The 26892-nt window shown below is 45.1% G+C and overlaps 1 protein-coding gene across 2 annotated transcripts in view; it reads left to right on the top strand.

The window, feature by feature from the left end:
* The window catches only part of LOC111153217 (talin 2), a 194397-nt gene that overhangs the window by 65555 nt on the left and 101950 nt on the right, over nt 1–26892 (top strand). For both annotated transcript variants that reach the window (XM_022512104.1, XM_022512103.1), the window contains exons 20-29: nt 2297–2425; nt 3612–3725; nt 5766–5879; nt 8265–8399; nt 10309–10437; nt 12563–12665; nt 22863–23071; nt 24155–24274; nt 25293–25490; nt 26745–26884. In XM_022512104.1, coding sequence (XP_022367812.1) covers nt 2297–2425; nt 3612–3725; nt 5766–5879; nt 8265–8399; nt 10309–10437; nt 12563–12665; nt 22863–23071; nt 24155–24274; nt 25293–25490; nt 26745–26884 — 1391 coding nt within the window. The remainder of the gene's footprint in view (nt 1–2296; nt 2426–3611; nt 3726–5765; nt 5880–8264; nt 8400–10308; nt 10438–12562; nt 12666–22862; nt 23072–24154; nt 24275–25292; nt 25491–26744; nt 26885–26892) is intronic.

Genomic DNA, 26892 nt, shown 5'->3' on the forward strand with positions numbered 1-26892 from the left:
AGGGTCTGAACTTTCTTTCTCTTTCCCCTTAGCCCTGTTTCAACTGAGAAGCTCTGCCCTTAACTGCCCCTTTTAGCCAAATATATTTATTAGGGATTTATGCAGTGGTTAATTTCTTTATGGTTTTTATGAATTCTGCCCCCTGCTTCTAAGTCTAAGCATAGCTATTTTAAGCAAACTTTCATCTGCTGGCACAAAAATTAACTGGCAGACTAGAAAGAAGCTTAGTGCAAAATCTAATCAATCCCTATTAACAAATAGGAAAATAAAACTTGAAACGATTAAGCCTACTATCACATAATCAGGATTGAGCTGGGACCATTGTGTATTTTCTGTTTCTAGATTTGTGGTGCTCACCAGGCCTTACTGAATGTACCACAGTACCAGAAACTTGTTTACGTATTTATTTCTGATTATTTCTGTCAGATGAGACAATGGTGTTTCTATACATTCTTTTAATTAAAAGTTGTCACAGGGTCTTCGTGACAGTATTTTAATTGGCTGAATTTTGTTGAAAGCTAAAGGATCTATGATGGTTAAAGCTCCAAAAAATATATTTATGTCCAGAAAAAAATACATTTCATAATCAGTAACCAAGATTCTGGGCCAAGACTAGTACCTCATATCTAATGGACATTCATCGTGAAAGAGACGTTGCTAAGGAAGGATCCACATGCCCACTTCAGACTCAAGTACAGAAATGATGATTTTCTGCTGCCCAAAATACCAGAGGAAGGCAAGTGTAGGAGTGGTTTAAATATCTGATGACCAAGGAAATAAAATAAAATGATTTTCCTAAATTTGTAAAAGAATACAAAAGTAGCCCAAACAGTCTTTCACACATGAAACACCAAAACAGAACTATTTTTTGTTGCTAGAAACACAAAGTCAAGACTACTTAGAGTGTTGCAGTTTGAAAGAATGGAAGATTCCCTTCAAAAGGATTGCCAGAACACTTCTGTCACAGATGTTAAAACTGTTCCAGCCAGGATGAATTCCTATAACTTTTTTTTTTTTTTTTGTCTGAGTTCCTATAACTTTTATAAATAGTTCAAAGAAATAGGTTCTTGTAAAGGGTCAGTTTGGCAAATTGGCCCCATTTGGTAAATGGAGACATGGGAAAATCGATTTTCGATAATTGGCGTGTGTGTTTCTGCTTTTGTCTCTGCCTTGTGAACAAATGTTATCACCCTGAAGTGTTCATGAAAAGAAATTCATTCACCTGCATATATTAAGAACTGGTCTGAGAACATCCAGACTCCGTGAGGAAAATCTCAATCTCTGCTTCTATTGCAGGTGGGAGTGGAAGGCTGGATGTCCTTTAAGTCTTTGTTAATTACTGTGCAGTAAAATTATGCATTCTTTTTTTAAGATTTTATTTATTTGAGAGAGAATGAGAGAGAGAGAAGAGAGCATGAGATGGGGAGGGTCAGAGGGAGAAGCAGACTCCCCACCAAGCAGCCTGATGTGGGACTCGAGCCTGGGACTCCAGGATCATGACCTGAGACAAAGGCTCAACCAACTGAGCCACCCAGGCTCCCTAAAATTATATCTTCTTCCCACATTGCTGTTAGCCTTTTCCCTACTTCAGAATTCCGCCCATCTAAATAAAATCCATTTGCTTTCCTGAGACACTTGAAGCTACAGCAACACAGTGTGGCCATGGGCCATGCATAGCGCCTTTCTCTTTCCCTGCCAAGATAAGGAGCATGGGATATCTCCCATTATTTGGTGCAGAGGAGTACCAGCGCTGCTTGGCTGTCCTCTCCAACTCAGGTTTTCCAGGAATTCAGTTTCTAGGCATAGTCTTTCTTGAACAGCGTTTCCTTATATTTTGAATGGCATTCCCTGACCCCATTTGTCTGTGTTCTTAGCCCATCCACATTAACTAGTGTTGCAAGACGGGAGTCATTCAGCAGTGACGTGTGTCTGTCATGTCAATTAAAATGAAATTCTCCCTGAGAGATTTGGGCGGGAGAGTGGGGGGGGATGTGTGTTTATCTTAACATCTTTGAAACCACGGCAATCGGACCACAAGTTAATTTACATGGATGACCAAGGCTAAGATCTCAAGTGTTTAATTAATACCATTGGATTTCTCCTGTTTACTGCTGCAGTTTTGAAACATCCCTGGTAGATTTTTTATGTTGTTATGAGATGAAACATCTGTATTGTAAAGATACTGCATGACGTGTTTGCTCTGTCTTCCACATATTTTATATTACCAGGAGAAAGTTCAGCATCTATGGCACACTGCCCCATGGACCTCTCAGAATCTCTCTTTTCTCCTCTTCAGGGGGCTGCAGCCAATCCTGAGAATGAAGACCAGCAGCAGAGACTGAGAGAAGCTGCCGAGGGTCTCCGGGTGGCCACCAACGCCGCTGCCCAGAACGCCATCAAGAAAAAAATTGTCAACCGATTGGAGGTGGGTAAAGAGGCTGGTTTCCTAGGATGTCTATTTTAGATTGCAAAGAGTTACTTGGAAGAGTACCCAAATGAATAAGGCCATGCCCATATAAAGGAAGCTACCACAAGATGAACGATGGAGCTGAATGGTTAAGATACTCATAAACAATTTGAAATTGCTTTAGGTACGTTGTACATTTGGTTCAATGGCACACTGACACTTTGAAAAATAGCTTCACCTCATGGTTTCAGTAAGCAAAGTCTTCTGAGTTTAGCGTTCTTGAATAGAATTCTTTTTTGCGGGGTGGGGGAGGAAAAAGGAATTTTTGTCCTCCTGGCATTAAGGGATACCCATGTTCAGAAAGGACCTTTAGCTGACAATTTACTTATTTTGTCAGAGGCAATGACTCTGTCAGGACTCCCAGTAGAAAATACAGACTCGGAAAGACTGGAGAATGGGGATCAGGCTTTGGCGGAGAGATATGGGATAGAGTCATAAGAAAATATTTTTGTCATTTTTCAGAGCATGTACTTATTCTGGGGTGAAGAAAAAAGGAAGTAGCAGTAGGCACAAAGTCTGTAAGAAAATCTCTCTCACAAAGGTACACGGAGACTCTTACACTAAAATTTGGGAGGTTGGAGGCCGAGAACCTGCCTGTCTGATGAATCCCTCCATGTAGTCTGCTGGATTCTGGAACAAAACTGGCCTCCTTGTTCTTGGAAGGATGTGATAGACACAATTAAGTTCTCAGGTGGGGAAGTCTGGGCCTTTCTGAAGCGAGGCTTCCCACAGGCGGCCAGAGGAGAGCCATGAGCACACCAGCGTTTGTCTTGCTTGTGGGGGGAAAAAAAACAATTCCCCTAAACCATTTAGACTTGATGCCACTTATCAGTGCCATCGTGGTCTTGGAATTAATTGTCCCTTATCTTTTGGAGAGAGACAAATGAACACTGGAACCTGAGCTCTCAAGCGTGCCTGTCTTTATCGCTTGTCCTGAGGATTGTAAAGCACATGGAGATAATGGGGTATTGTTAGACGAGGTTCATCGGTGACATTCAGAAGGCAGGGCCTGGGCCTGCAGCGCCCTTTCTTACACGGGCAGCTCGCCCGTGCCAGCCCCTCAGTGGGAGGGGCACGTATCTGTGTGTGTTTGTGTAAGGGGACACTCAAAGCCTGGCTCACCTCCTGTCACTCTCCTGTCCAGGTGGCAGCCAAGCAGGCCGCAGCCGCCGCCACGCAGACCATCGCCGCCTCCCAGAACGCAGCCGTGTCCAACAAGAACCCCGCCGCCCAGCAGCAGCTGGTCCAGAGCTGCAAGGTGAGCTTCCGGCCGCCCGAGAGCCGGGTCTGCTGTGGATGATGCTGACGGCCATTAGGGGGCCAAGTGCTGGGATCATTCGGTTACGACTGATCACCCAGGCCCCTGATGGAGTGTGCTCACGCTCCCATGTTGCAGGTGTGCGCACACACACCAACACACACATCTGGTTTTTGTCTCATAAGTGGATGGCCTGTGTCTGAAGGGAGAGTATGGTGCTTTTTCCAGCATTGCCTTCCCTTTGTCTAGATTCTTGGCTTTCTCTTCAAGAGACCAAATCAAGGGGGATCATTAACAAGGCCATTTTAGGGCTCTGAAATGGTAACAAAGCATTGAATTTCCAGAGTGCCTTTCTCCTTCTGAGAGGTGGGCCTCGGCCTTCAGTGTGTGCGGAATCCTGCTTCGCGTGGACTCGCACATTTATTTCATCCCATCATCCCATCAGGCCTCAGGGCTCATGTGCTTTGGGGTTCTCCTCTGTTGCGCATTTGTTCTTCTGAGACCTGGATCTTGATGGCATGTTGAAGCCAACGTGCCCCAACGGGTGCAATGAACCCCTTTGTTGCTGCTTCTGAAGGTGCAAGGAGTTCACTCCCAGGAAACCCTTGAATGGTGCTAGACACAATGTATAATTGTGTCACCATTGCCCACGTGTTGGCAGTATGTCTGCCTGGAGTCTCCCAAAGGTGTCCGCAGTGAGCAAGCAGCGGGGGCTGAGTGGAAAGCTGTGTCTGTGCCAAGGTTCGAGAGTTGACTGCACTATCCCCCCTTTTCTCATCTCCTCTGTGACACCATTCACATGGGAGAGGGGTTACCACTTCTACTTCAGAGATGGCTTTACTTCTGAAGAGAACCACCCAGAGCCCTCCAAGTCCTAATTCTGGGTTCTCTGAGCCTCCCCACCCCCCACAACCCGAGGAGCAGAAAAGACTCAGCAATGCAGTTAAGGCCTGGTCCATGGGACTATATGGAGAATGAAGGGGCTTTCCTGCGAGCCAGGCCTCTGTAGGGGGTGTGTGTTGTCTCCTAGAGCCTCAGGTCACCTGGCAGCACAGGTAAGAAAACCCTTCTCAGAGAGCACTTGCTCCTTGTGTCCAGGACAGTCCTACAGGGTGGACTAACCCCTCCCATTTTTGCAGAGAATAAAGATACTTAGTGCCTAGGCATCTTGTCAGGAAATGAGAGCTTTACTATGTATCAGGTTGCAGAGGAGAGAGGAAAGTGGCCCAGATTACTGGAGCCAGTCCTGAAGAGAATCTGAGGAAAAATCTCATGGAAATATTTTTTTAACCCTTGCTGGAATGGGCTCCCAAAAAAATAAGTCAGCAGGCTGGTATACACGTAGGACCTTCATCAGCAATGGGGGCTACTGTGCCGTGACCGTTGAGGGCTTGGCCAGTCAGGTGAGCATTGGTCACAGAGGGGAGAACACAGCAAAGTTAGAAGGTTGGTCTCCTACGACACCGAAATGCTGCTCCTTCCTCCTCCACCCTGGGCATTGGGATTTCCAGTTTGAGAAATGAGGAAGGCTACTCCGAGAGTGAAGAACCGTAGTGACAGGAAAGGTGACAGCCAGAACGCATACCTGCCAAGTAAGAGATCGAAGGAGTGACTTCGGCTGGCAGATGAGGACTTCTCTCACTTTTTTCTCTTCATTACACTGTGTGACTTGAGTTTATCCGCTGGTGAATTGTACAGGTTCTTTGTTTGCTTTGAAGCTCTAAACCGTAATTGGCCAGGTTGGTATTTGTTGCAAGTGGGCAAACGCTTTTCAGATCTCCTTACGGAGACTCATACTATGCTTAAATGCACTGGGACCTTTAGGAGCGCAGGGTAGAGCGTGTGTGGGAGACAGCTACCCAGAGGTACTGTGTTAGGATTCTGTGTTTTAAGGACCCAGCTGGCTTCCAAGTGCTGGGTAAATGCAAGGTTTGGGACAAGCATGGCCCTGCTGGAATAGCCCATCCCAAAAACATTGTCCCTGGGGTCCTTCCTGTCTTGCTAGCTGTGCTCTGTTTTAATTCTCCTTGCTTCTTGTAGGCGGTGGCCGACCACATCCCTCAGCTGGTCCAGGGCGTGCGAGGGAGCCAAGCCCAAGCAGAAGACCTGAGCGCCCAGCTGGCTCTCATCATCTCCAGCCAGAACTTTCTCCAGGTAACAGAAGCAGTCACCTGGGTTGTGCCCAGAGCTCCCCCACCCATGGGGTAGGAGGTGCCAAAATTACCCAGTTCCACAGTCACAGCCAAGTCTTTGCAGTGAGCAGACCTTTGAAGGCCTTCTCACTGTATTTCCAATTTCAGGAGAGGTGGATTTAGCTTGGCAAAGCAGAATGCTGCTGTGCAGGGAAATTGTCCTGGGAGATGGCCCATAATCCATTTCTCTTGGGAGTCTCCTCTTTATTTCTCCTCTGTGAGAGAAAACATGGGATAAGTGGCAAGTTTTGTTGAACAGCCTGGTACTAGATAGAGCTCTCCGTCTGCCAGTTTCCAGAGAGTCTAATGCTGTTATTCACAGACTGGGGGTAAAAGAAGTGGTAAGTGCATCTTCTCCAAAGGTGGGATCTTTTTTTGTGGCAGTTGTACAGTTACTAAGGGTTGTCCGTTTTTGCTGGCGAAGGAGTGGATTCATTTTAAGAAAAATAAAATGAGACTATGAAGTGGTGGGAAAACTCCCTTTTTACATACTCCTTGTATTCAAATCCCTTGGCACTTCCTGTCTACTTGTATCTCCCGAACAGATCCTCTTCCTTGTCCTTTTCTAGTTGAACCTGTGCCTACAGGACTCACTGACACATCTGTTGGGCTAATTTTCCAAGCGCTGTAACTCCAGCACAAGCTGAAGGCAGATGCTTAACTGACTGGGCCACCCAGGCGTCCTTGTATACATCTTTTTAAATTGGGATTATTGTTTGTAGACTCTGCTCTTCATTTGTATTATGAGTATTTTTGGTTTTAAGTAATCCATCGTATGGCCACAGCCATGCTCTGCTTGGCTCTTCCCTCCCCACTAGACCTACAGGTGGTTTTCAATTATTTGCCATCATAAACAACCTGTGATAGGATAAAAGTCATCATGTGTGCTCAAATATTTGTACTTCTCCTGAATTATTAGGGTAAATTCCCAGAAATAGAATTGCAAGTGGCTTATTTTTATCTTGGGGCTGTTGAGCATTGTGGCTTGGGCAGGTGTTTCTCTTTTCACTGGGGTGGTTTGAGGGCCTGGAGCCAGTTGGGTTGTCCTCTCCGTGGGCAGGCTTTGAGGGTATTATGATAGAGCCGCGTAGACATGTTTCAGGGTACACTCTGTCCCCGCTCTTATTTTTCCTTTTCCTTTCATTCTTTTAATTTTGCCATCACAGATACATCAGATGGTAATAAGAATAAGGCAAAGTTAGAAATAAGTGGAAATGGAATTGACAGACCAAAGAGTTGAGAACGTTTTAAACTTCATTCATATGTGTTGTAAAATGGCCCTTCTGAAAAGCTGAATGAATCCAAGTTTACGTGTGGCCATGCATGGAGCACGTTTTCTTATACATCTTTTCCAAGTTGGGGACTCAAGCATTTAAAAACTAGGTTGTTGATAATTTCTTGAAGTTCTTATTGTTTGACTTTGCGTTTCCTTGATTGTCACATGTTAAATGGGTTTCATGTTTCAGTTGTTTTCGTTAAGTGAGGTTATCAACGTACATTTCAGGCTGATTTTTTTTTAATGAATTCTCCTGTGTTATTTAAATATTAAAAATATTAACTTCTGTCATTAATGTTTATTTTCTGACACTTAAATTGTTTAAGCGTTACTAAAAGCAGTTTTATATCATCTATATTAAAACCCCTAAAACAATTTGTTCTTTGGTCCAAATTGTACTTTTAAAGTTTTACACAAAGAAAATTACGAATGTGTGAAAAATCTTAGCTACAAAGCTTTTGTCATACTATTGTTTATTACACTGGAAAAAAGGAAACATACCCAACACCACAGGACTGAGAAATATTAACAGATACATACAGTGGAATACTAGACAGCTCTTAAGTTTAGAAAATAGAATAAATAGTATGATCTTATTTTTGGAAATATGTATGCATGCATACAGACGTCCATGCATGGTGAGATTATCCTGGGTAGTGAGATGTGATGTGACAGGTCATTTTTTTTCATTTTATCTGCCCACATTTTTTTAAAGCAGTCTATTGGATGTATCTGAGACACAGATTAGAGAGCTATTCTAAGAAACACAAAGAAATGTTTTTAATAAACTCTCTTTGAAATCAGTTTTAAATGAGAATTTCAAGCTACCATCCTTATTTTGCCCCCTTTCCGTGATGCATACTTTGTTTTCTTTTTCTTAACATTTCTAGAGCTTACTGCCGTAGCATATCTGATCTGGGGTGGCAGTTTTCAGGGGTAGTCTAGATGGTTGTGGTCTTCCTTGGTGTAGGGCTCAGTAAGTTCTGGCTGATTTGCAGCACGGGTGTTTGGGTCTCTGCTCTGACTCCTGCTGCTCAGGCACCGTCTCGCTCTCTGCTCATCTCCTTACAGCCTGGAAGCAAGATGGTGTCCTCCGCCAAAGCCGCCGTGCCCACTGTGAGTGACCAGGCCGCGGCCATGCAGCTGAGCCAGTGTGCCAAGAACCTTGCCACCAGCTTGGCGGAGCTGCGAACTGCCTCGCAGAAGGCAAGTGGACCTTTGTCACAGCAGTTAGCTCACTGGGAACAGAGCTGCAGATGCCTTACTGTGGGATGTGACCTGGGGATGACCCAGGACCGGAACACTGCCGGGCATATTTCTGGGCAGAGCTGTCTGTTCCGTTTGCTTGATCTTTAAAAGATGCCCATGTAGCTTAGCTTCTGCCATTTTTAGCCACTCTCCTAGACTTAGTTGACCCACCTTCCAGTTGCACAGGACTTTTGTTAAACTATTTTAGATTATATGCTCCTTCCCCCTCCCCAGTACCCCGGGAACAAGCAATGGTCCATTGTTCACAATCTTAGGGGAGACAGGTAGTCATCAGTTTCTTGGTGCCAGGTAAATTGTAGGCCAGAATAAGTGATCATATCTTCCAGGTATTATTTTGTGGATTTAATGAGTTATTTAGGCAGCAAATTTATTTGGGGGGGGGGGGACAGGTATTTATATTATCTTTTTTGCCCTGAAAACTTTTCCCATTTTACATGGGAACGTCCACCTTAACAAGGTCCTCAATAGAACAGAATTAAAGATTAATGAGTTTCTGTCTCTAGCACTTATTAATTATCAAGGGCCTCATTACTGTACTGTTTGATATGTTATTAGCATGACATTCTGGCATGAGTTCATTTTTCCTCATTGTAGTGATCCCTTTATCGGAACTGGAGGCCTCATACATGAGCAAGGGGAGAAGGTTAGAAGCTGATTTGAATTCTTAATATGAACAGTGTACTGAAGCACCAAAGAAAAATATCCAGAGTTTTAAGATAATGTTCAGTTGGAAAAAAGTATCTCGAGCTGTGTTTCTCAACGAGAGGTCCAGGGACTGTCTCCACTGGAATCCCCTGGGAGCATTCAGAATGCAGGTTCCCAGGCCTCACCCCTGAGCAGCTAAGTCAGAGTCTGTGGTCATAGAACCTGAACATCTACATTTTACGAGTCTCATCAGTGAGCCTTAGGGAGAGTCACACCTCAACTACTTTGAGGCTGTGAGCCTCAAAGTGGGACTCAAGCAAGACTGTCCACTGGGTGTAAAAAGATATTAAGGCTTTAAGATATAAGAGTGTTTTAAGCTCTGCTGTTAGACTGCCTGCATGCAAATTCTGGCCTTGCCATCGACTAACTTTTTGTGACCTCAGCAAGTTAATTAACCTCTCCGTGCCTCGGTTTCTTCACTATGTACCATTGGCACATAGCAATCAGTCAGTTAGTGTTTACTGCTCTTGTTGTCACTGTTAACTAAAAAAAAAGAAAGAAATTACGATTTACCTGTATTTGACATACTGGTCTATAATTTTACACCAATAATTTATTAAGATGTGTATGGAGGGGGATGTGATCAAAGCATTTGGAGACCAATATCTTAAATGATCAAGAGAATGAAGTTGTTTTCTTAAAACAATTGCTAAGGAAAAGAAAAATCCTTTTTGTAATTTTCAGTATGGAAAGGTAATGGTTTATAGTCTAGAACTTTGTAGAGACTCAATAAGGTTGATAACAGCTTGTCCCCATAGTCCTGGGTTCATTCGTTCATTCCTTCTTCAGCCACTCACCACATGCTTTTCAAGCCTCTGTGCTAGGTGCTCTCTCTCTCTAGAACCCAGACACACTGAAGAAGGATTCTCTTAGTCTGAGCGACAGATGCATTTTGGATAAAAATAGCTTCAAGGAGACTTTAAGTATATCCACTTATGAGACATACATAATTGATTATTTAGGGAGGTCAGAACAGACCAAGGTTGATTTTGTTCTATCAGGAAACACATACTCCACTGGCTTCCTGTTGCCAGGGTTGGAGAACCACTGGGAACATCCAGAAAGGCATTGGGTACATTGCAAAGTACTGGGGACACTTTTCCCGGGCAGACTGTACACATATTCCCAACTCTGTTGCCAGGCCCATGAAGCCTGTGGTCCTATGGAAATCGATTCAGCGCTGAGCACCGTGCAGACACTCAAGAGTGAACTGCAGGACGCCAAGATGGCTGCCGTGGAGAGTCAGCTGAAACCGCTTCCGGGGGAAACGGTAAGGGATGTTAGAGCCTGCTGTGGGTTGGGACTCTGCCTCATGTCAAGATCACGGTGAGGCATTTTTAGAAGCTGGAGTTGGTGGCCCTGAATCACACACATTTTACAGGCAAAGCCCTAGAATAGCCCCGTTTTTAAGAACTGTGTTGAGGTAAAGATGGCCCTGAAGGGGCCCCTGGTCATGGTTCTGTGTCTTGCTTTGCTGGAGGTTGGCTGGGGATGCACAAGTGTCTGTCACTCTTTTTCATAAACAAGACACATCCTCATGTTCTGATCCCACAGCCTTTCTCTGAGAAGAACGTCCAGCACAGCTGGAGGAACTGGGTTTCAAAGTAGAAGTTCTTGTTTCTGGCTCCAGCTTGTGTCCTCAACCGGCCATAGACAAGTCTTGTGTCTCCTCTGTGTCTCAGATATTTTATCTGTAATACAGATAGCAATGAGGTTATAAAGGTAGACACAGGAAATATTTTCAACAGGCATGATTTGAAAAAACATCGACTTAACGCAAGACAACTGGAAGGGACAACAGCAAAGCACTGGAATCCAGTCCACAATCCAGGGGAATGGTGGGGACAGGCGCCTCGTGATGCCTGAGTCAGGGTTTTCTTGGCTAAAATTTTACCAGCTCTTCTCATTTGTGTGTACCTCCTTTTCCACATTATTGAATGGTGCTAATAAGGGCCGTCATTTGGTAAGTACATCGTATGTACTGCGTGTGCCCAAAATCAGTCTAGTTTATCCTGATGGTAACATTGATGAGTGAGTTTTATGGATGCCATTTTGCCCTGAGAAAACGCAGGTGCCCGGGTAGGTTGTCACTATTGTGTCCAGTGTCTGCCCGCTGATGGTAGAACCGGGGTTTGAATCCAGACCAACAGGACTCCAAAGCCCACGCTCTTGATCCCTCCCTCTTGGCTACTGCTGCTCTTTGGATCCCCTAATGTACTATGGACCAATGGTACTTAGGAAGCCCTCAGAAACTATTTGTTAAACCATGCTCCTGCTAATTGCAAAGATGAAGAAAGGCTCAGAGGAGTTAAGTCACCTAAGGTCACCCAGCTAATGATCAAGTCAAGACTGGCCACAGGGCCAGCAGCATCATGATGTAGTCCATGTGTCCCTTTGTAAGCTCCTGCACTCCAGGGAACCCGAGAGAGGCTGCCCCCACATGATTCTGCCTTTACAGAAACCTGCTGGTCTGTTAGAATGCAAGAAACCCTGTGTAATTTTTAAGGAAACTGCCCCCAAAAGAATATGTGTGCTGTGTTAGAACATACTGTTGGCCAGAACATATTGTTGGCTATAGGTTCTTTCATATGTGAAGGCACTGCCTATCCTGGGAAGCAATGTTACGGAGTTAAAAAATGCACGCATTCTCTGATGCCTTCCTGCACTCTCGTGGTATGCCTGAAGGTTCTTTTCCAAAGGGTTGTCCCTCATCTAGTAATCAAATAATTATCCATACCCTGAGCCTTCAGTAAGTTTGTTCTCTGAATTATTTATTCAGTTTACAAAGCAAGATGACGTGCTGTTCATGGGAAGCAAGCACTCTGCCCATTTTCATAATCTCATGTACCAGGGCAAACCTCTCTTTCTATTGCATTTCCTTCTGGTTAGAACTCCTCGAAGTATAAAGATCGAAATGAACAATATTAGTGGTCCCATATGCCAGGAAGGCGGTACCGCTGGATGCCTGCCCACTTCCTGCCAAGGCGTAATTAATTCTCACTAAGGATTTGTTGCAGACTTTCTAAATTAGCTTCCAAAGGCATGATGCTAATAGCTACCATTTGTTGAGTACCTACATTGATTCTGAGAACTTGCTAAGCTTAAGTATTAGGATCTCTTCAGGAAACCGAGGCCTGGAAAGGTTCGGTAACCTGCCCAGTCTCTGACAGCTAGCATGTGGGGGAAGGAAGCAGAGGGCAGGGGCCTGAACCCAGATTTGTTTATTCTGAAGCATGGGCTCTTTCCCCTTCTGTCACCCTACTTACTCTTAGCACCAATGGCATCAGGTGGGGAAAAGCTGAGGACCACGATTTGATGTGCATCATTTGTATGCTAAGATTTAGGTGTATGTTGCTTTTCTTCTAAGTTGTCTTCCTCCTTGGATATTCTTGCAGCTGGAAAAATGCGCTCAAGACCTAGGAAGTACATCCAAGGCAGTGGGCTCGTCCATGGCACAGCTTCTGACCTGTGCTGCTCAAGGCAATGAGCACTACACAGGTGAGACCCACATCCTTCGTGATGCCCTGTGGCCAGGTGCAGACAGCTGGGGTGGGCGGTGGGGGTCAGCAGCAGGGGTTCCTTGATTTGGCCATGAACCTAACTTTGTTTTTCAACAGCAGTTTACAGATTTTTCAAGCTCTTTCCATGTGCTTGTTACTGGGCTTGAAACTAAGCATATAAAGATGAATAAAATATGAATGCCCCAAATTATTTGTGGATCACCCCTTCTAGACTGTTAGAAAAAGTAATTATAGACTTTGAGGACTGTCTCTGTATGACTCTTGAAATCTCACTAAAGGGATTTTTTACAAAATGTTAAGAAAAAAAGGATGACAACAAATAAGATGCCAGTTAAATTTTCTAAGATGGAAGGAGACAGATGACTGATAGCGAATAGAACCAATGAACAAAAACTAAAAGTCTTCAGGGATAGGGCAGCCAGCAAGAAACAAGCCGACTTGTGCTGCAGAACCCTGAGGGAGTTTGAATATTGGAGATACAAGGTACCCATAAGGGCAGGAGACACCTTTAAACAGAAGGCTATATAGAAACAGATTGTGTAATTATCAGCTCTAGGAAAAGCACCAGGTTTATATAAGGAAATGTCTTTCTAATAAGAAGTAGACAGAATAGGAAGCCTATAGCTTCCTAAAATGGAAACAGTGAGAAGATTCATTATAAGCCCATTACCTGGAAACAGGAAATGTGTCAGAAGAAAGCTCAAAGAGCTGAGTGGCTCTAGGAAGGGAATGGGATGGGAGGGGTGGTTGTTGATTGTTGCTGTTGTTACACAGTAGTACTGCCTGACTTCTTTAAAAAAAAAAAAAAAAAGGTATACATTGTTATTGAAGTGTAATAAATATCCAGAAGAGAGCGGTTAAGTCCTAAATGTGTACCTTCCTGAGTTACTATAAATTGAATGCACCCCAGCCACCACCACCAAGATCAAGTGGTGGAACGTTTTCAGCACCCACCATGTGCCCACTCCCTGCCAATCATTGTATTTCCTCCTGTCCCCCAGAGGTAAACACCCGTGACTTGTAACAGCACAAGTTGATTTGCCTGTTTTTAACTATGAATGAAATCATGCAAGGTGTGTCCATGTTTTTGCTGCTTTTTCTGGCATTATGATGTGAGATGCACAGGATGTCAGAAGCCATTCTTTCCTTTCTGTTGCTTCCTGCAATATTTCATTATGTGAATATACCTGTTTGTGACTCTTTGTACCATTGATGGGTAAAGCTATGAATAGTTCTCATATATGCTGTTTAGTGAACGTAAATAAGCATTTTCTAAATAAATACCTAGAGATGGACGTGCTGGGTCCTAGGCTGTGCTAATAACCCAGCTCTGTCCTTCCAGCAGCGTGTGAACGCTCCATTTGTTCACATTCCTTTCTCCACTTTCTGTTGTCAGCCAATGTCATTAGCCATTCTGCTGAGTGTGTAATAGTATCATATTATGGTTCTAATTTGTAATTCCCTGATGAGCAATGCAATTGCTCATTTTTTCATGTATCAGTTGGCCATTTGGACATCTCAAAGTGCCTGTTCATGCCTGTTGCTCTTTAAAAAAAAGCAAAAACAAAGACAACAAACCTGAGTTATCTTCGTGTTAGTTGGAATTTTCACTTGTATGTATTTCTTTTATCTTGAGGTTTACCTTTCACTCTCAAAACTGTTTCTTGATGAATAGATTTTTTTAGAATTTTAATATAGTTCAATTTAAAGTGTTTTTCCTTTACGGTTGCTAACTTTCTATGTCCTTTTTAAGAATTTTTCCTCTCTAAAATCAAGATATTCTCTTCTGTTACAGTCTAGAAGCTTTGTTGTTTTACTTTATTTAGAACTGTGGTCCGTCTGCAATTGAGTTTTACATATGAGCAAAGAGAGCCCTTACTCTTTTTTCTCTTGGATATCTATCTGACATAGCACCACTCACTGAAGCCATCATCATTTCCCCAGTGGTCTTCAGTGCTGGTTGGTCCTTAAGTGAAAGCTGTATGCAAATCAGCTTCTGATCTTCTACTTCTTTTCTAGTGATTTGATTGCCTGTCCCTACCATAGTAGCACACTTTGCTGATAACTAAGTTTTATACTAAGTATTAATACCTGGTTATATGAGTCCTCTGACTTCATTATTTCTCAAGTAATGCTGACTTTTCTTACCCCTTTATATTTCCACATAAATTCTACAATCAGTCTGGCAGTTTCTACCCCCAAAAAACCCTGTTCATTTTTTTTTTTTCTTAATTGGAGTTACACTGAATCAGTTTGGGGATAAGTGACATTCTCACATTCTTGAGGCCTCTAAACTGCAAATAGGACATGTACCTCCACTTACTTAGATTTTCCTTTTAATACTGTTTTACAGTCTTGTGCATATAGTTTTGTGCCTTTATTTTCATTATAATGTGCATGATATATCTTATCCCATTTTCAGTTTTTCTGTATACTTTTATTTAACTTGTATCTTGTGAGCATCATGTAATTGTTTTGCAAAGGGAGGGGTTGTTGATGCAACATCTTTTTTCTTTTAAGTTTTTAAAGATTTTATTGAGAGAGCGAGAGCACAAGTCAGGGGGAGGGGCAGAGGGACAAGCAGGCGCCCCACTGAGCAGAGAGCCCAACATGGTGTTCTGTCCTGGGATTCAGAATCATGACCTGAGCCGAAGGCAAACACTTAACTGCCTGAGCCACCCAGGCGCCTCATTAATCTCTTGTTTCAATTGGAGTATTTGTTCCATTTACCTATAATGTAATTACTGATATATTGGGGTTTGAACCTATCCTTTTACTCTTTGTTTTCTGAATGACTTACCTGCTCTGGGTTCCTTTCTCTCTCTCTCTCTCTCCTGTCTTCAGATTCATATGTATCTGTTAAGTTCTGCTTCTTTCTCCTTGATTAGCTTGTTAGTTATATATTCATTGACTAGTCTATGAATTTGCAAAATTCATAGGATTTTTAAAAGTCCAATATAAGTTAGTGTGTTCACCACTTCCTGGATGGTGCAAGAATCTTGGGACACTTTAATTCCTTTTACCTTTCTTTCTGCTCATTCTTTGCATAATCAGAATGCACAAATGATGACAGATATTTTAATTCCCCCCATACAGTCTCCATATCGTTTCCTACAGTCAGTATCCATTTAGAATCACTGCCACATTGACCTTCCCATTGTTCTTTATTCCCTGCTCCCTCTCCATGTGCTTCCACTGGGGATTATTTCCTTTGTGCCTTAACTCCCTTCATTTCCTCCAGTGTGACATTATTGGTAACAAATTCTCTCCATTTTTGTTTGTCTAAAACTGCCTTTGTTTAGCCTTTATCTTTGGTAGATCTTTGGTAGATAATTTCACTCATAAAATTTTAAGCTGGCAGTTCTTTTCTGCCAGAACTTTGAAGGTGTTATTCCATTGTCTTCTGGCTTCCTTTATTTCTGTTGTGAAGAAAGCCATCAGTCTCCTTTTGGGAAGGTAATGTGAGGGTTTTTTGTTTTTTTTTTTTTTAATATTTTGAATTTTTAAATTTTTTATTTAAAATCAATCAGCCAACGTATAGTATAATACATCATTAGTTTTTTATATAATGTTCAATGATCCCTTAGTTGCGTATAACACCCAATGCTCAGCACATCACGTGCCGTCTTTTCTGCCCATAACCCAGTCACCTCATCTCTCCACCCACCTCCTTTTCCACAACCCTGTTTGCCAGAGTCAAGAGTCTCACTGTGATTTTATTTTTTCCCCTCTACTAACTTTTTGAATTTTTCAGTCTTTTTTCAAGCAATGTACTTAGAGAAATTTTATTGGGTATTTATCCTGCTGTGGGTTTTTGTACAGCTTGAAAATGGGACTTGTTGTCTTAGGTCAGTTTTAGAAAATTCTCAAGCACTGTATTTTCAAATACTGTCTCTGCCCCATTTTTTTTTTTTTCCTCTTCTTCTCTGTAGATTCCAGTTACCATAAATGTCAGGTGTTTCCACTGTGTGATGTGTCCCCTAATCTTTCCTGTACTTGCTCTGATTTTTCTTCTCCGTGTTTTAGTCTGAATATTCTCATTTGATCAGTCTGTAGCTCACTCTTCTCTTTAGCCATGTCCTTTCTGCTTTCAGCCTTTTCCGAGTTTTTAATTTGAAATGTCCCATTTTTCAGTTTGAGAATAGCCATTCGATAGTTTGCTTGCACTTTCCTTATTCTGCTGAAATTTCCTATCTTGCCATCTAATTTCTTCAACTTAGTCATCACAAGTTATTAAAGTCCTGGTTCAGTAATTCTGATATTCGGATCACCTCTGGGCCTATGTTCCCGGTCTGTCATTTTTCCCCTCTTTTTTTTCGGCTGTTGGTCCTACCTCCTGGTGTTTCTGATATTTTTTAATTTAATTCTAGACTTTGGTATTTTAAACTGAAGAGATAGTGTGAGACTCTGGATTGTGTTTCTTTCCCTATGGAGGATTATTCTTTGTTTCTGGCATGTAGTGAACATCCAGCAGATCCCCATAATAAGAGCAGGCTCTGGCCTGATAAGCAGGGATTGAGCTGCCTGGAAATTTGCCATCTATTTCCAGTTGGTTTTTTAGGGCATAAGCATTTTTGTGTATCCCTTCAGAACATCTGTTACATTTACCAGGGCCATTCTCTTCCATAGGCTCAGAACTGTTGCCTTTTTTTTTTTTTTTTTTTTTTTCAACATAACAGTATTCATTGTTTTTGCACCACACCCAGTGCTCCATGCAATCCGTGCCCTCTTGAATACCCACCACCTGGTTCCCCCAACCTCCCACCCCCGCCGCTTCGTTGCTTTTTAATCCTCCCAGCCCCATGAAATTGCAGGAAATTTTGCTCAGCTTCTAGGCAACAGTTTACGAATAAAGAAGGAGTGCCTTGAGGGGAAAAGCAGCCCTGTACCACCACCCCTGCAACGTCCTTTCTTTCTTTTAAAATCTTAATCCCTCTTAGTGCCTTTCTCTCTCTCTGTCCACTGCTGTCTCTCCACTGCTGTCAAACAGATGTTTTATATGCCTTTTCCAGTGGTTTTAGTTGTGTCTTTCAGGGGAATTGATCTGCATTAAGCTGTTCTGCCGTTACTATAATCAAAGTCCCCTTGGATTTTTTTTTTTAACTGTGTCTGTTTATTACCTGGAGAATAGAAAGAATAGGAGCACACACAAAGAGTACTCTGTAGTATAATAGAGTACCTGCAATAGTAAGACTTTTATGCTAATGGGAGAGTAAGGGAAACCATCAGGAGTGACCTGGCCCCTGATCAGGGTTGTAAGGATTGTTCAGCATTCATTTAGCATTCAAGGAGAAGGAAACGTATTTATAAATTCTTACAAAGCAAAGGGTACGTGAAAAGTATGTGTTTTAAAACGTTCTACGCGTTTCTGGAATCCTGCCGGCTCTGGTGTAGCTCATGAAATGGACTCTTGCGTGGAAGGAAGAACGCTTTACAGGTTGCATCCTCTGACGCTCATAACCCCCAGGATGACAGACTGTCCAGTCTATGTGTGAAAAATGGCCTCGAAATAGCACCGCTTCGTCTTGGCGGGTGCTGAATGGGTGTTTGGGAAAGTGGAACAGTGTATGTTGAGTCCCAAAGGTAAGAGGAAAGAAGGCTGACCAAGTGAACGGGGGAGGCTTCGGGTTAGAGGCAAGCAGGTGAGGAGTAAGAAGTGAAGGCCGGAAAGGGAGGCTGGGTCAGATCCTAAAGAACCTCCTAACTTCTGCTTAAATCATTAAAAACCTCACCTAAGATCATGTGAAAATAGTGAAGAGTTTTCATCGATGGACATGGTTTAGTTTTTCTTTTAGCTAGGTTGCCCTTCCTCTTGTACGCAGATAACTTGGAGGGAAGCAAAGTTGGAGGCAGGCAGACCAGTGTGAAGGCTGCTGCCTTCATCTATATGAGAGATGGGTGTGGCCTGTGCCAGAAACGAAGGGATAGATTAAAGAGAGACCTCAAAGCTGTTAGACTTTAGGGGCGCCTGGGTGGCTCAGTGGGTTAAAGCCTCTGCCTTCGGCTCAGGTCATGATCCAAGGGTCTTGGGATTGAGCCCCACATTGGGCTCTCTGCTCCGCGGGGAGCCTGCTTCCTCCTCTCTCTCTCTCTGCCTGCCTCTCTGCCTGCTTGTGATCTCTGTCTGTCAAATAAATAAATAAAATCTTAAAAAAAAAAAAAGAAAAAAAGCTGTTAGACTTTAGCTTACACTGGTCAGCAACTGACCAGAATGGGAGTAAGGAAAGCAACATGGACAATGCTAAGACGTGTGTGAATCACCATGGCAGAAACACGGGGCCATGGGTAGGTGTGGCAGGGGCTGGAGTTTAGGGATGCTAAGTTCAGCTGTAAATGCATTCAGCTGGAAGCATCTGGAGGATGTCCCAAGTCCAGAAGCCCATTGGGCAGCTAGAAATTGGCCTCTGGAACTCATTGGAGAAGTCTGGGAGGGAGATAACAATTTTTAAATGTTTAATGTGATGCTAATAATTGAAACTGTGGAAGTATGGGTGAGTTTGCCTAGGGGGAATGATAGAGTAAGAAAAAGGTTATCAGATATAACCCTGCAGAACCCTAATATTCAATGAGAAGAAGGAGGTCTTTGCAGGAAGTGAGAACATACAGCCTTGGAGAAGATTAAGGAAACCGGGAGAGAGGAGTATCTCTAGAGTCAGAGAGGTGGTTGCTGCCCAGAAAGTTGCCGAAGAGAGGGACTTAGGAAGCATCCATTGGCTTTGGGAAAAACAGGGTCACTCTTTGCCTTGTTGAAGGCAAGTCCAGGCATGTTGGAGAATGGATGGGAAGCAAAGAGAGCGTGCACGTATGGGCAGCTTCTCCCGGGTCTCAGCTCCCTCATCCTCAAATGAGGTATGTGGATATTCAGGAATACACCTGAGCTGCCCACTGGCTGGATTCTAACACAGATGTGTTTTTGTTTGGCCAGGGCAGTATTCAAAGTACATTTCTGCTGGGCTGAATACAGTTGCACGTAGACCCCTTTTTAGATCCTGTGCAACAGATTAAAAACCTACATCATACCAGGTTTTTAACCTTGGGATTTTGCCATGTGGGCTAGTGCCGTCCACACACAACCTGCGTGAATGCCAGTCAGCAGTAACTACCACTACAAAGCATTGCACTACGTCACTTATCACTGGTGGATCCTCCTAAGGCTCTGTTCCTGAACTGATTTAAAATCCAGATAGCAAGAATACTGTGAAAGTAATCTGTGTCTTCAAAGGATTGTGGTTATTGCCACAGCAATCTGCTTTTGAGTTCCCCACAGGCAGTTCTGGCTTTATAGCGCACCCTGGACTGTAGGAACATTTTCTTCTGGAGGGTGGTGTTTGCCGGGAGACCCAACCCCTGATGAATGTCATCACTACCATCGAGAAGTTGCTCTGAACTGAGCCTTGGGCAGCCGTAGATGGTCACTGGACTCCCCAGCCTCTCATCGTCTTTGTTTCCTCTTTTTTGGAAACCCGATGCCTCCAGAGAGGATCCTTGAGATGCCTTGAGATCCTCAGCGGAAAACACGTGGGATAGATCAACCTAAGGTTTTGGCACTCAGCTCCTCTGGTTTCCGCCTTTTTAAAAATTGTCTGGGTCTATGAAAGGTTTTTCAGTAAATGATTTTTACGTACACATGACTCTCCTAATTGTGTATGATAACCATTTTATTCCTTCAAAGTCATACACAACTCAAACAGAAATGGACTCAGGAGACTGTCTAATAAATGGAAAGGCAAGAGGAGATGCCTCGAAATCACAGCCTAGAATTTTCAACAGTCAGAGCAGTGATCTCAGCCTCTCCTAAAATCTGTGGGACCTGGATGCCCTGGAGGGAAAAGGCAGCAGTCCGGGCCACACAGCTCATCAGCAGCAAAGCCAGAGCTAGACGAGATCTTAACCACATTTGGTGCCTTTCTGAGCAAGGGCATCTTTCAACCCTATGCCAGAAGCTTAAACATAAAAAGGAACTGACTGCTCTACCCAGCTTGTTTTTCTCTTTCACCTTCACTTTATTTATTTGTTTTCTCTTCTGGGCTTGCCCTTTGCCATAAAAATCACTTTGTGTAAAATTCTCCCATACTGCGTGCTCCATCCAGAAGTGCCATGGGATGAACGGTAGATTGGCAACTTTGTAATTTGCCTTGATTAGATTGTAGAGTTATGTGCCAGCTGTGTGACTTCCTGAATATTGACAGATTAGCAAGTCTGCAACACTGCAAAGTTGTCTTGTTTTGTGGATCTGGGGCCTTTTGCATTATTGTATTACGGTGCCCTGTCCTCAGAAAGGAGTGGACCACCTGCTGCATCTGTGCTGACTTGGCAGAAGCAACCACTGATCAGAGGTGGCCTCAGGGGCAGCCAGACACCATCCAGCTGAAGTCTTTTTTTTTTTTTTTTTTAAGATTTTATTTATTTATTTGACAGGTAGAGATCACAAGTAGGCAGAGAGACAGGCAGAGAAAGAGAGAGAGGAGGAAGCAGGCTCCCCGCCAAGCAGAGAGCCCCATGCGGGTCTTGATCCCAGGACCCTGAGACCATGACCTGAGCCAAAGGCAGAGGCTTTAACCCACTGAGCCACCCAGGCGCCCCCATCCAGCTGAAGTCTTGAGACAGGAGTCCCCTCAAAGCTGAGTGAGCGAGACATCAATGGGTCATTTTCACTTAAATGGTGTATGTTCTAACCAGAGTCCCTCACAGTTCTCTACCCCCATAGAGCACTGTGCAGAGACTGATCCAGAAGTTCAGAATCCCCAGATCTAGCTTTCGTACTGCCTCTGAAAGTGTGTCATGGACAGGACACCTCTCAGTGCTGGACCCCATCTGTGAAGCAGTCGGTGGGATGCACTTGAAGGTGGGCTCCTTGGCGTTTTTCAGGGTGTTCAGATTCCCTTGTTACAGGCTCTGGTGTTTCTAGTCTTCACCCTCTTGGGTACGCCAAGCGCTAGGTGCCGTGTACAAAGGTATGTGTTCATTCTATGGGAGGTGGTGCTCTATATGAACTAGTTTCTATTCACAGTGTATCACCAAATCCCATCATCCTTAGCCGTGAAGTTAAGGCTGAACAGCCACTTCACAGAGGAGGATATCCAATGGCCACTAAGTGTATGAAAATGTGGTCCCCTTCATTATCCCTTAGAGATAGCAGAGCTAAACCTCAATGGCATACCCACTAGAATGGCTACGGTAAGAAATGCTGTAAGAAATCTGACAGCAGCTAGTTTGGGCTGCGATGTAGAGCCACTGGAACGCTCCAACACTGCTGGGGGCGTGTATAATGGTAAAACAATTCTAAAAAGGCTTTGTCGTATCCTCTAGAGCTGAAGATAAACGTACTCTGTGACATAGCAGTTCAGCTCCTAAGTTTCTATCCAGAAAAATGATAACATCTGGCTACCTACATGTGTGTAAAGAACTCTCTGGGTCACTTTATTCGTAATAACCCTAAAACACAAAACAACCCACATGTGCATCAGCAGAGGAGCAGGTAAACAGATGGTGACTTGTATCATGAAATATGATGTAGCAAGAAAGAGGAATGAATGTAACAACATGGGTGAAACTCCTAGAGTTCTGGTAGCAAAAGAAACCAGACACAGAAGAACACATACTTGTGGTTCCATCAACAAGGAGTTGAAGAACTGGTAAAACTAGTCTACAGGAATTGAGGCTGCAACAGTGCTTGCTTCTGGTGTGAGGGGTTCTTGCCAGAGGAAGGACGCAGGCGACGGAACTGCTCTGTCGCCATCTGGTTGGTGGTGACGTGCTTGCAGATGTGTAAAAATGCCCCGAGCTGCCCATGTGGACTGCTCGCTTTCTTGTCTAGAAGTCATGACCCAATAACAACCATTGGGAAGGGACGTGCATCTCAAAGATTCATGTGGGTCCTTGATCCCATGCGCTTTGGTGTTTTAGGCCTGTGGCCATGCAGGGGGAGGGGAGCCTGAGCAAAATCCCTTTTTCAGCCTGGCTCTTGCTTTCCCCCATCTCTTAGATTGGCCCAGAGCCAGTGGTACGGGCTACTCCTTAGAAAAGCCTAGCAATTCAGATTTTAGAAGAAGCCCCACCGACTGTCCGAGGGTGCTCTCCTTTCTAGGAAGCTATGGTCTAGAGGCTCATTTTCAAGTAGAGTATGACTTCTAGGTAGAATCTAACAGAAGGTGTGGTGGGCTTTTATTTCCAGGGGTGGCTGCCAGAGAGACAGCCCAGGCTCTAAAGACGTTGGCCCAGGCTGCCCGCGGAGTGGCCGCGTCCACGAGTGACCCTGCAGCTGCACATGCCATGCTAGATTCTGCACGGGACGTCATGGAAGGCTCTGCCATGCTCATCCAAGAAGCCAAGCAGGCCCTGATTGCACCCGGGGATGCTGAGAGTCAGCAGAGACTAGCCCAGGTGAGGCCCAGAAAGGCAGTTGTGGTCATTGCTAAGTGGTAGTGTTGGCAGGCTCTCTCCTGGGCACTTTCCGTGGTGTGCACATTGTTCAATCAGTGGGTGTTTTCAAAACCTCCCAAAGTACCATACCTGTGGAGGCCGTACACGACACCCACTTTGGTAATTCTTGCCCAGTACCCCCCACAATAGAAGATCTGCTTGACTGAGTCAACAGATAGTATGGGGGTGGGCGGGGGGCGCTGCTGTTGAAATCTGTCCTTGGGATTTTAGGAGCCAGGAGACAGCATGTCTGTTGGGGGCCTGTGTATGCTTCAGCATATTCCTCTCCCTAGTCTGGGAGGTGAGGTAGATAGTAGACTTAGTCTGGCCACTTAAAGTTGTACACTCTCTCTACTGCCTCCTCGGATGAGTCTTTGCCAACCTGATGAAGTGAGTGGGCTAGAGACCGTCTAGGCGAAGTTCTAAACAGGAAGCTGGGAAGGAGATGGTCTAGGTAAAGGGAATGACACAGCCCACTTTCGAAGACCTTACCCTTCCCCTGAGTGCAAACAGCGAGCCCTCACCCATCCCAGAGAGGCAGCATGTGGGCAAGTCCAAGTTGGTTTGGAAGCACTCAGAGCGTCCCTCCTGCTCTTGTGCGGGCTGTGGTCTGGGGTGGTGGCCCCGGAGTGTCACAGAGAGGATCACACCTGAAACCCTTGAGACGACCCGAAGAACTCAACCCCGCGGGCCTCTCAGGAAGGGAGCTCTTTCTGTTTCTCTTGGTGGTGGCCCTCTGTGTCGTAGAACCTGACATAACACGTGAGACTTCTGTATTCGAGTCACAGAATGGTGACTTAGCCTGGTGCCGTGTGCACATAAGGCGTCCTGTGTCACCGTGTCAGCCCCTTGGCCGAGGCAGGATGTTAACCCCCGTGAGAGGCCTCAGTGAGGTGATTTAATGGTAAACAGTGTCAGCTGGATGCTGACAGATGATTTCCCGATGCTTTTCAGCTCCGCGCACTGTCCCTGCTGGCTCCCCGCACGTCTGCAGCAGTGTTTGCACGGAAAGGGCTCTCTCACGCAGCTTTTCTCCCTCTGCAGGTGGCCAAAGCCGTCTCTCACTCCTTGAATAACTGCGTGAATTGTCTCCCAGGACAGAAGGATGTGGACGTGGCCTTGAAGAGCATTGGCGAGTCTAGCAAGAAGCTGCTTGTGGACTCGGTGAGAGGCTGTGCCGTGAGAAGGGGTGCCTGGGGGGCTGGGCTCACCTTCGGTGTGAGCAGAGGGGGAGCCTTCTCCCCTCCATGGGATCTCTGAGCAGCTAACATCTGTCTCAGGAGTCCCATTTCGCTTCCCAGTTTCTTTCCTTGTTGGGCGTTGCCATCAGCAAAGTTCCCAGGTGGGGCTTTAAAAGTTTACTTTTTCTCTGGGTCCACATTGCTGTGTGCTCTCCGGCCAGCCCAGTGAAAACAGGAAAGGTGGGTGTGTGATCCTCTGACTTCTTATCAGGACATCTCCAACGGTGACAGTCAGGTGGTGGAGGGTATGTGTGTGTCCAAGACATCTGAGAGAGTGAGGAGTCTCAGGAGGCTGCTTGCTTGTGGAGCCTGTTCCCTGTTCTTTGCACCCCTTTCGGGGGCAGGGGGAAGGTGGCTCGGGCTCATCCATTTCTTCTCTGCCGGGTGACTGGCACATACCAGGTCTGCAAGCAGTATATGTGCTGTGACTAGTAAACTGGAACAAACAGTCATAGTTCCACCAGTGACACTTCTGATCCTCACAAAAGCTGGAGCAAAGGCTACTAATAAAATTGGTGGCGATTAGTGTGAAAGAATAGGATTTGAAGTTTAATAGCATCTGCCTATTAGTTCTAGAAAGCTAAACCTTTGAGAGGCTCCATCCAAAATGGAGAGGTGGTTCAGAGCATGCATCCTGGAGCCAGACTGCCCAGGTGTGAACCCTGGCTATGCCGCTGAGGGGACCACAGCCCCTGAGGATAGACCACTTTTGGATCCTCTGTGTCTAGCATTGAAGAGCTTAGTAAATTTCAGTGAATGAAGTAATGTCTGTATGTTCAAGGTCATACTTAACATAGGTGGGCTCAGACCACACAGAGTCTTTTAGTCTAGGTGACTCAGAAAGGCAGCCCTGGAGAGGCTTTTCTTCCACAAAGCCTTCCTTCTTCCCTGCAGTGTGAAATAAAACTTCTTATGGGGGGTGCCTTTTCTCCCTACTGCAGTTACCTCCCAGCACAAAGCCTTTCCAGGAAGCCCAGAGTGAGCTGAACCAAGCCGCAGCTGATCTGAACCAGTCTGCGGGGGAAGTGGTCCATGCCACCCGGGGCCAGAGTGGAGAGCTGGCCGCAGCCTCTGGCAAGTTCAGTGATGATTTCGATGAATTCCTGGATGCTGGCATTGAGATGGCAGGCCAGGCTCAGGTGAGTGTGGCAGTGGCTGCCTGGAGTGGACCTTTTCCTATCTCTTCTGCTGGACTGTCCTCCCTGGAGGCCTGCTGGGCAAATAGACACAGGGAACCTGTGAGCAGGTCGCACCATTCATTGCATTCTGTTTACTGCTTAGAAAGCTCTGTGACCTCACAGGCCTGGCATTCCTAAAGACGCTATTAGCTTATGTGTGAAATGGTTCTTAGAGATAAGGGATAACCTCCCACGATCATCCAGCAGGATTCATGGTTTTCAGAGGGAGGGCAGCTCTGTGTCCTAGATTTCATATGTGGTATAATATAGTTTAAAAACCCATGTGTTTGAGTTTCACTGGGCCCATTGGAGGGGGCTGTGTCTAATACCAAGTGTCAAATGATTAAAAATTACCTCTTTGAGGGGCACCTGGGTGGCTCAGTCAGTTAAGTGTCTGCTTTTAGCTCAGGTCAAGATCCCGGGGGTCCTGGGATTGAGCCCTGCATCAGGCTCCCTTCTCTATGTGGAGCCTGCTTCTCCCTCTCCCTCTGCTGCTCCCCTGCTTGTGATCTCTCTCTCTGGCAAATAAATAAATAAAATCATTTAAAAAAATTACCTCCTTGAGATGAACAGATAAAGCCCTTGTTCAGAATAAGGGAACATGACTGGTCTGGTGGCAGCCTACAGAGCTGTTTTTTCTGGAGCCCCTGTGAACTCCCTAAAGGAGATACCCAGGGTGTCTCTGGCTGTATTATCTACACATGGTTGTTTCTCAGGCAGAAAGTCAGCCAGGTGAGAAATGTGTCTTTCCCTGAGTCGGAACTTCTGGGGTGCAGTCGGCTCCGAGTATCCAGACAGCGCTGGGCGTTTGTGCCAGGCTGAGATGTAGGAGCTCCTTGACAACTCCAGCATTGTTGAGCGAGATGCTGGAATCCTGGCCCGGTCTGTGTACTGATGCGCGGGGGCTCTCTCCCCCTCCCTCTACTTCCCTCCCCCACTCTTACTGCATGCACTTGTGAGATGGCACAGCTCTTGGCTGACCCGCTCGGGGATGGACGTCTGTCCTGTTGCGGGCATCTTGGTGTGGGTATCTGTTTGGGGAAGGGTAGACCTGGGGCAGTGTGTCGACCCGCTGGGCATCTGCAGACTAATGGGGCTTAATGCGGCCTCTGTAGGTAACTTGCTCCTGTATCGAGATGCTTCTCCCGGCTCTCTGAATGCTGCCCAGGAGAAATGGACAGTCCCTAATTACTTGGCCTCCTTTCAACTTTGCAGACGAAAGAAGACCAGATCCAAGTGATAGGCAACCTCAAGAATATCTCTATGGCGTCCAGCAAGCTGTTGCTCGCTGCCAAGTCTCTCTCGGTAGATCCCGGAGCCCCCAATGCCAAAAATCTCCTGGCAGCTGCTGCAAGGTAAGAGC

This window comes from Enhydra lutris, unplaced genomic scaffold (genome assembly GCF_002288905.1).
Source record: "Enhydra lutris kenyoni isolate GAN:26980312 unplaced genomic scaffold, ASM228890v2 scaffoldscaffold31, whole genome shotgun sequence".
Lineage (NCBI taxonomy): Eukaryota > Metazoa > Chordata > Mammalia > Carnivora > Mustelidae > Enhydra > Enhydra lutris.